This window comes from Oncorhynchus clarkii, chromosome 13, assembly GCF_045791955.1.
Source record: "Oncorhynchus clarkii lewisi isolate Uvic-CL-2024 chromosome 13, UVic_Ocla_1.0, whole genome shotgun sequence".
NCBI classification, from domain to species: domain Eukaryota; kingdom Metazoa; phylum Chordata; class Actinopteri; order Salmoniformes; family Salmonidae; genus Oncorhynchus; species Oncorhynchus clarkii.
The window spans coordinates 4,515,053-4,525,052 of record NC_092159.1 but is presented as its reverse complement, the minus strand read 5'-3'; the positions used below and the strand labels follow the sequence as shown (position 1 = coordinate 4,525,052).

Here is a 10,000-nt window from a genome sequence, read left to right as displayed (position 1 = left end):
ATTTGCAACGCTGCAAAGCGCGCATTTGCTGTCACATTCTGACGGATCGTAACGTCAGGACGGTGTATTACAAACCACCCGGGGTTGGTGTGCGTCCCAAAAAAAACAAGAGGACGACATGTACAGGCCTAATCTTTAAACGTCTCGGGCATATCCGTTACCGAGATTAATTTGACACTGGATTAAGGTTACGGTTCTGGCAGTTTGCCGCGCTCCGTTCTAAAGCACCGAAAGAAGGAAGGGCTTTCTGTCTTTACTACTATGTTAGGTTACCGTCGCTTCCTGGTTTCTTGACGGATAAATAAACAACTATTTACAACCAATTAAGGTATAAAAACGGGTGTTAAAACTTTGAAATGATGTGTAACATGTATAGCATGAGCGCGTCGTGAGGTCCACCGTTCGATTGTTTTTAATCTGCACATCTGTCTCTGTCCTTCTCCCGAGTGATTTACTGACTGAGTAGCCTGAATATTAAAACAACAACACATCTATCCTGATTTGGACATCGGACGCCGATGACTCTATAGGCTATTCCACCGGGATCTAACCGACGCAGCCAACCGTCACCACGCATGGGTCCGCCGGGGGCTCGGATCCCACGGGGCTGGAGGACCCAGGCCCGCTGCCAGGAGGATGGCGACCCGGAGAGGGAGAAGCGATGGGTGGAACTGTTCGACGAACTGGACTTGAACAGTGATGGAGTCATCGATATCCACGAGCTCCGTGTGGGTTTGGCGAAACGTGGGCTCTCCCGCCGCGCGGTGGACCGGGTAAGCAGCCAACGAGCCCGGGCAGCAACTCGGCTGTCATTCGGTATACCTTGATGATGATCACGAATTACGTTTTTTTACGTGAAACGTTTGGCTATAGCCTAAACTCACACGGTGGGGTTCCCCCTAGCCATCACCAGCCACTAATTGCATGTTATGTGTGTGTGTGTGTGTGTGTGTGTGTGATGGCCTCGGGTGGGCAACTCCACAGTATAGGCCTGGGGTGGGCAACTCCAGTCCTCTGGGCTGAGTGGTGTCACACCTTTCCACCATCCCCAGCAAACACAGCTGGTTGAACTAATCACAGTTTCCCCTGAAGATCATGATCTGTACCCCTGCATACTGACTCCTACCCTTATTGTCATGTTACTTTGTATTATTATTTACATGAGTTTATTTGGTTAATATTCCCTTAAACTCTTTTTGAACTGCCCGGTTGGTTAAGAGCTTGTAAGTACGGATTTCACAGTAAGGTCTACACTTGTTGTATTCTGCGCATGTGACGAATAAAGTTTGATTTGATGATGAAATGATTATTGGAGTCAGGTGTGTCAGCTGGGGGCAAACATTTGACACCCATCAGGGCCCCGGGGACTGCAGTCGCCCATCCCTGGTATAGGCTATACGAAGGTAGCCTGAGTGCCAGTCAGTTTGTGCTATCATGCCAAACATGTCTTGACAATGACAGCACTGGAGCTTTGCAAAAGCACTAACACATCTGGGACCACCAGGCTATATGAAGATAGATAGGTAACCTCCTGAGACCACCAGGCTATATGAAGATAGATAGGTAACCTCCTGAGACCACCAGGCTATATGAAGATAGATAGGTAACCTCCTGAGACCACCAGGCTATATGAAGATAGATAGGTAACCTCCTGAGAGCACCAGGCTATATGAAGATAGATAGGTAACCTCCTGAGACCACCAGGCTATATGAAGATAGATAGGTAACCTCCTGAGACCACCAGGCTATATGAAGATAGATAGGTAACCTCCTGAGACCACCAGGCTATATGAAGATAGATAGGTAACCTCCTGAGACCACCAGGCTATATGAAGATAGATAGGTAACCTCCTGAGACCACCAGGCTATATGAAGATAGATAGGTAACCTCCTGAGACCACCAGGCTATATGAAGATAGATAGGTAACCTCCTGAGAGCACCAGGCTATATGAAGATAGATAGGTAGCCTCCTGAGACTACCAGGCTATATGAAGATTGATAGGTAACCTCCTGAGACCACCAGGCTATATGAAGATAGATAGGTAACCTCCTGAGAGCACCAGGCTATATGAAGATAGATAGGTAACCTCCTGAGAGCACCAGGCTATATGAAGATAGATAGGTAACCTCCTGAGACCACCAGGCTATATGAAGATAGATAGGTAACCTCCTGAGACCACCAGGCTATATGAAGATAGATAGGTAACCTCCTGAGACTACCAGGCTATATGAAGATAGATAGGTAACCTCCTGAGACCACCAGGCTATATGAAGATAGATAGGTAACCTCCTGAGACCACCAGGCTATATGAAGATAGATAGGTAACCTCCTGAGACCACCAGGCTATATGAAGATAGATAGGTAACCTCCTGAGAGCACCAGGCTATATGAAGATAGATAGGTAACCTCCTGGGACCACCAGGCTATATGAAGATAGATAGGTAACCTCCTGAGATCACCAGGCTATATGAAGATAGATAGGTAACCTCCTGAGACCACCAGGCTATATGAAGATAGATAGGTAACCTCCTGAGACTACCAGGCTATATGAAGATAGATAGGTAACCTCCTGAGAGCACCAGGCTATATGAAGATAGATAGGTAACCTCCTGGGACCACCAGGCTATATGAAGATAGATAGGTAACCTCCTGGGACCACCAGGCTATATGAAGATAGATAGGTAACCTCCTGGGACCACCAGGCTATATGAAGATAGATAGGTAACCTCCTGGGACCACCAGGCTATATGAAGATAGATAGGTAACCTCCTGAGAGCACCAGGCTATATGAAGATAGATAGGTAACCTCCTGAGAGCACCAGGCTATATGAAGATAGATAGGTAACCTCCTGAGACTACCAGGCTATATGAAGATAGATAGGTAACCTCCTGAGACTACCAGGCTATATGAAGATAGATAGGTAACCTCCTGGGACCACCAGGCTATATGAAGATAGATAGGTAACCTCCTGAGATCACCAGGCTATATGAAGATAGATAGGTAACCTCCTGAGACCACCAGGCTATATGAAGATAGATAGGTAACCTCCTGAGACTACCAGGCTATATGAAGATAGATAGGTAACCTCCTGAGAGCACCAGGCTATATGAAGATAGATAGGTAACCTCCTGGGACCACCAGGCTATATGAAGATAGATAGGTAACCTCCTGGGACCACCAGGCTATATGAAGATAGATAGGTAACCTCCTGGGACCACCAGGCTATATGAAGATAGATAGGTAACCTCCTGGGACCACCAGGCTATATGAAGATAGATAGGTAACCTCCTGAGAGCACCAGGCTATATGAAGATAGATAGGTAACCTCCTGAGAGCACCAGGCTATATGAAGATAGATAGGTAACCTCCTGAGACTACCAGGCTATATGAAGATAGATAGGTAACCTCCTGAGACTACCAGGCTATATGAAGATAGATAGGTAACCTCCTGAGACCACCAGGCTATATGAAGATAGATAGGTAATCTCCTGAGACCACCAGGCTATATGAAGATAGATAGGTAACCTCCTGAGACCACCAGGCTATATGAAGATAGATAGGTAACCTCCTGAGAGCACCAGGCTATATGAAGATAGATAGGTAACCTCCTTAGACTACCAGGCTATATGAAGATAGATAGGTAACCTCCTGAGACCACCAGGCTATATGAAGATAGATAGGTAACCTCCTGAGACCACCAGGCTATATGAAGATAGATAGGTAACCTCCTGAGAGCACCAGGCTATATAAAGATAGGTAACCTCCTGAGACCACCAGGCTATATGAAGATAGATAGGTAACCTCCTGAGAGCACCAGGCTATATGAAGATAGATAGGTAACCTCCTGAGACCACCAGGCTATATGAAGATAGATAGGTAACCTCCTGAGAGCACCAGGCTATATGAAGATAGATAGGTAACCTCCTGAGACTACCAGGCTATATGAAGATAGATAGGTAACCTCCTGAGAGCACCAGGCTATATGAAGATAGATAGGTAACCTCCTGGGACCACCAGGCTATATGAAGATAGATAGGTAACCTCCTGGGACCACCAGGCTATATGAAGATAGATAGGTAACCTCCTGGGACCACCAGGCTATATGAAGATAGATAGGTAACCTCCTGGGACCACCAGGCTATATGAAGATAGATAGGTAACCTCCTGGGACCACCAGGCTATATGAAGATAGATAGGTAACCTCCTGAGAGCACCAGGCTATATGAAGATAGATAGGTAACCTCCTGAGAGCACCAGGCTATATGAAGATAGATAGGTAACCTCCTGAGACTACCAGGCTATATGAAGATAGATAGGTAACCTCCTGAGACTACCAGGCTATATGAAGATAGATAGGTAACCTCCTGGGACCACCAGGCTATATGAAGATAGATAGGTAACCTCCTGAGATCACCAGGCTATATGAAGATAGATAGGTAACCTCCTGAGACCACCAGGCTATATGAAGATAGATAGGTAACCTCCTGAGACTACCAGGCTATATGAAGATAGATAGGTAACCTCCTGAGAGCACCAGGCTATATGAAGATAGATAGGTAACCTCCTGGGACCACCAGGCTATATGAAGATAGATAGGTAACCTCCTGGGACCACCAGGCTATATGAAGATAGATAGGTAACCTCCTGGGACCACCAGGCTATATGAAGATAGATAGGTAACCTCCTGGGACCACCAGGCTATATGAAGATAGATAGGTAACCTCCTGAGAGCACCAGGCTATATGAAGATAGATAGGTAACCTCCTGAGAGCACCAGGCTATATGAAGATAGATAGGTAACCTCCTGAGACTACCAGGCTATATGAAGATAGATAGGTAACCTCCTGAGACTACCAGGCTATATGAAGATAGATAGGTAACCTCCTGAGACCACCAGGCTATATGAAGATAGATAGGTAATCTCCTGAGACCACCAGGCTATATGAAGATAGATAGGTAACCTCCTGAGACCACCAGGCTATATGAAGATAGATAGGTAACCTCCTGAGAGCACCAGGCTATATGAAGATAGATAGGTAACCTCCTTAGACTACCAGGCTATATGAAGATAGATAGGTAACCTCCTGAGACCACCAGGCTATATGAAGATAGATAGGTAACCTCCTGAGACCACCAGGCTATATGAAGATAGATAGGTAACCTCCTGAGAGCACCAGGCTATATAAAGATAGGTAACCTCCTGAGACCACCAGGCTATATGAAGATAGATAGGTAACCTCCTGAGAGCACCAGGCTATATGAAGATAGATAGGTAACCTCCTGAGACCACCAGGCTATATGAAGATAGATAGGTAACCTCCTGAGAGCACCAGGCTATATGAAGATAGATAGGTAACCTCCTGAGACCACCAGGCTATATGAAGATAGATAGGTAACCTCCTGAGAGCACCAGGCTATATGAAGATAGATAGGTAACCTCCTGAGAGCACCAGGCTATATGAAGATAGATAGGAAACCTCCTGAGACCACCAGGCTATATGAAGATAGATAGGTAACCTCCTGAGACCACCAGGCTATATGAAGATAGATAGGTAACCTCCTGAGACCACCAGGCTATATGAAGATAGATAGGTAACCTCCTGAGACCACCAGGCTATATGAAGATAGATAGGTAACCTCCCGAGACCACCAGGCTATATGAAGATAGATAGGTAACCTCCTGAGAGCACCAGGCTATATGAAGATAGATAGGTAACCTCCTGAGAGCACCAGGCTATATGAAGATAGGTAACCTCCTGAGACCACCAGGCTATATGAAGATAGATAGGTAACCTCCTGAGACCACCAGGCTATATGAAGATAGATAGGTAACCTCCTGAGACCACCAGGCTATATGAAGATAGATAGGTAACCTCCTGAGACCACCAGGCTATATGAAGATAGATAGGTAACCTCCTGAGACCACCAGGCTATATGAAGATAGATAGGTAACCTCCTGAGACCACCAGGCTATATGAAGATAGATAGGTAACCTCCTGAGACCACCAGGCTATATGAAGATAGATAGGTAACCTCCTGAGACCACCAGGCTATATGAAGATAGATAGGTAACCTCCTGAGACCACCAGGCTATATGAAGATAGATAGGTAACCTCCTGAGACCACCAGGCTATATGAAGATAGATAGGTAACCTCCTGAGACCACCAGGCTATATGAAGATAGATAGGTAACCTCCTGAGACCACCAGGCTATATGAAGATAGATAGGTAACCTCCTGAGACCACCAGGCTATATGAAGATAGATAGGTAACCTCCTGAGACCACCAGGCTATATGAAGATAGATAGGTAACCTCCTGAGACCACCAGGCTATATGAAGATAGATAGGTAACCTCCTGAGAGCACCAGGCTATATGAAGATAGATAGGTAACCTCCTGAGACCACCAGGCTATATGAAGATAGATAGGTAACCTCCTGAGAGCACCAGGCTATATGAAGATAGATAGGTAACCTCCTGAGACCACCAGGCTATATGAAGATAGATAGGTAACCTCCTGAGAGCACCAGGCTATATGAAGATAGATAGGTAACCTCCTGAGAGCACCAGGCTATATGAAGATAGATAGGTAACCTCCTGAGAGCACCAGGCTATATGAAGATAGATAGGTAACCTGAGACCACCAGGCTATATGAAGATAGATAGGTAACCTCCTGAGCTGACTCATCTCACTGAACAGATCAATGACTGATCAATGATCACCATTATTGATGAATTGGAATGTGAAGCAACTACATCTGACCTCTGGCTGAACTCTGAACTCTGACTGTGATGGGATATAGGTCTATAGACAAAGATGGTGGATAAATTAAGATAGTTCACTCAGGCGGTTAACCATTGAAAATAAAATGGTCTGTTTAATACCTCGTCAAAAGTCTTCTTTGTTGTTGTTGCATTGGATGCAATCCACTGCATCTGCCAGTGTCTCACCTCCACATCTGGCAGTGTCTCACCTCCACATCTGGCAGTGTCTCACCTCCACATCTGGCAGTGTCTCACCTCCACATCTGCCAGTGTCTCACCTCCACATCTGTCAGTGTCTCACCTCCACATCTGGCAGTGTCTCACCTCCACATCTACCAGTGTCTCACCTCCACATCTGGCAGTGTCTCACTTCCACATCTGTCAGTGTCTCACCTCCACATCTGGCAGTGTCTCACCTCCACATCTGGCAGTGTCTCACCTCCACATCTGGCAGTGTCTCACCTCCACATCTGTCAGTGTCTCACCTCCACATCTGGCAGTGTCTCACCTCCACATCTGGCAGTGTCTCACCTCCACATCTGCCAGTGTCTCACCTCCACATCTGGCAGTGTCTCACCTCCACATCTGGCAGTGTCTCACCTCCACATCTGCCAGTGTCTCACCTCCACATCTGGCAGTGTCTCACCTCCACATCTACCAGTGTCTCACCTCCACATCTGGCAGTGTCTCACCTCCACATCTACCAGTGTCTCACCTCCACATCTGGCAGTGTCTCACCTCCACATCTGGCAGTGTCTCACCTCCACATCTACCAGTGTCTCACCTCCACATCTGCCAGTGTCTCACCTCCACATCTGGCAGTGTCTCACCTCCACATCTGCCAGTGTCTCACCTCCACATTTGCCAGTGTCTCACCTCCACATCTGCGGTGAAAGGTGGCAGAGGTTGAGCGGTGTTTGTCAGAATATGAGAATATATCCACAAAATTGGTCTTGTCACAGAATCGTCTGTAGCGTCTGACTGGTTTGGCCGTATATCTCTCAGATATACTCAGAGATACTTCATAACACACTTTTTTTTTTGGGGGGGGGGGGGACTATCTGTTGTTCCATGTAGTGAATCTGTTATTCAATGCGTTGGTATGTTACATCAAAAAATAATTATATATTATTTTGATACGACAAGGGGTTTTAAAATTCTAAATCAAGTAGCAAATTATCCTTGGTATGACCTTAGTTTAGTAGATGCAGAAACTCCACTATAGCTAATATATTTGTATATAGGCTATTATAGGTAAGAGAGGTGCATGAACTCAAGCAGTATAAAATCCTGAGGTGCCGGTCCTCAGCTCCGGTAAACTCCTGCCCAAGTCAAACACTGCTCACAGTAAAGACTGTGTCCCAAATAGAACCATATTCCTTTTACATAGGTAATATAGGGCTCCATTTGGGACAAAGAGGGTATAGGCCTGGCCTACTACTGTACTGCATATGTTGTCTTAGGTCTCTCTTTATGTAGTGGTGTCTCTCTTTATGTAGTGGTGTCTCTCTTTATGTAGTGGTGTCTCTCTTTATGTAGTGTTGTCTCTCTTTATGTAGTGGTGTCTCTCTTTATGTAGTGGTGTCTCTCTTTATGTAGTGGTGTCTCTCTTTATGTAGTGGTGTCTCTCTTTGTGTAGTGGTGTCTCTCTTTATGTAGTGGTGTCTCTCTTTATGTAGTGGTGTCTCTCTTTATGTAGTGGTGTCTCTCTTTATGTAGTGGTGTCTCTCTTTATGTAGTGTTGTCTCTCTTTATGTAGTGGTGTCTCTCTTTATGTAGTGTTGTCTCTCTTTATGTAGTGGTGTCTCTCTTTATGTAGTGGTGTCTCTCTTTATGTAGTGGTGTCTCTCTTTATGTAGTGTTGTCTCTCTTTATGTAGTGGTGTCTCTCTTTGTGTAGTGGTGTCTCTCTTTATGTAGTGGTGTCTCTCTTTATGTAGTGGTGTCTCTCTTTATGTAGTGGTGTCTCTCTTTATGTAGTGTTGTGGTGTCTCTCTTTATGTAGTGGTGTCTCTCTTTATGTAGTGGTGTCTCTCTTTATGTAGTGTTGTCTCTCTTTATGTAGTGGTGTCTCTCTTTGTGTAGTGGTGTCTCTCTTTATGTAGTGGTGTCTCTCTTTATGTAGTGGTGTCTCTCTTTATGTAGTGGTGTCTCTCTTTATGTAGTGGTGTCTCTCTTTATGTAGTGTTGTCTCTCTTTATGTAGTGTTGTGGTGTCTCTCTTTATGTAGTGGTGTGGTCTCTCTCTTTATGTAGTGTTGTGGTGTCTCTCTTTATGTAGTGTTGTGGTCTCTCTTTATGTAGTGTTGTGGTCTCTCTCTTTATGTAGTGTTGTGGTGTCTCTTTATGTAGTGTTGTGGTGTCTCTTTATGTAGTGTTGTGGTCTCTCTTTATGTAGTGTTGTGGTGTCTCTTTATGTAGTGTTGTGGTCTCTCTTTATGTAGTGTTGTGGTGTCTCTTTATGTGGTGTTGTGTTGTCTCTCTTTATGTAGTGTTGTGGTCTCTCTCTTTATGTAGTGTTGTGGTGTCTCTCTTTATGTAGTGTTGTGGTCTCTCTCTTTATGTAGTGTTGTGGTGTCTCTTTATGTAGTGTTGTGGTGTCTCTTTATGTAGTGTTGTGGTCTCTCTTTATGTAGTGTTGTGGTGTCTCTTTATGTAGTGTTGTGGTGTCTCTCTTTATGTAGTGTTGTGGTGTCCCTCTTTATGTAGTGTTGTGGTGTCCATTTATGTAGTGTTGTGGTGTCTCTCTTTATGTGGTGTTGTGGTGTCTCTCTCGTTGTGATGTGTGTTAAATATAACATGTAGAAATATATGTATTACTGTAAACAGCACTTTAAATGAGAAGTCGGATCCTCAGCCAGTTCATTAAATTAAGTCTACTAAATCACCATTCTGTTGGAGAGTTATAGGGCATTGTTTTGTGTGTTTGAATGTGTTTCTGTTGACTTTGTTATACGCACACACACACAGACACACACACACACACACACACAGACACACACACACACACACACACACACACACACACACACACACACACACACACACACACCTCCCGCTATCAGTTTATGGCTGTTTTTCTTGGCAGAAAGAGTGTAGCAGACAAACACACAGTGGTGTTCTGTCTGTGTTCACGTGTGTCGGTGAGAGTACACGTTCCCTATTTTAGTTCAAGGAGAGAGTTGGTAAGCCGAGAAAGCATTTAACCTTTCCCACTCACGCTATCTCTTTTCTC

The 10,000-nt window shown here is 45.0% G+C and overlaps 1 protein-coding gene across 3 annotated transcripts in view; it reads left to right on the top strand.

Moving 5' to 3' along the window:
- The first annotated feature begins 492 nt into the window (after nt 1-492).
- LOC139424303 (mitochondrial adenyl nucleotide antiporter SLC25A23-like) overlaps nt 493-10,000 on the top strand; it is a 24,720-nt gene continuing 15,212 nt past the window's right edge. For all 3 annotated transcript variants that reach the window (XM_071176006.1, XM_071176007.1, XM_071176005.1), the window contains exon 1: nt 493-773. In XM_071176006.1, coding sequence (XP_071032107.1) covers nt 576-773 — 198 coding nt within the window. In that variant the 5' untranslated portion in view covers nt 493-575. The remainder of the gene's footprint in view (nt 774-10,000) is intronic.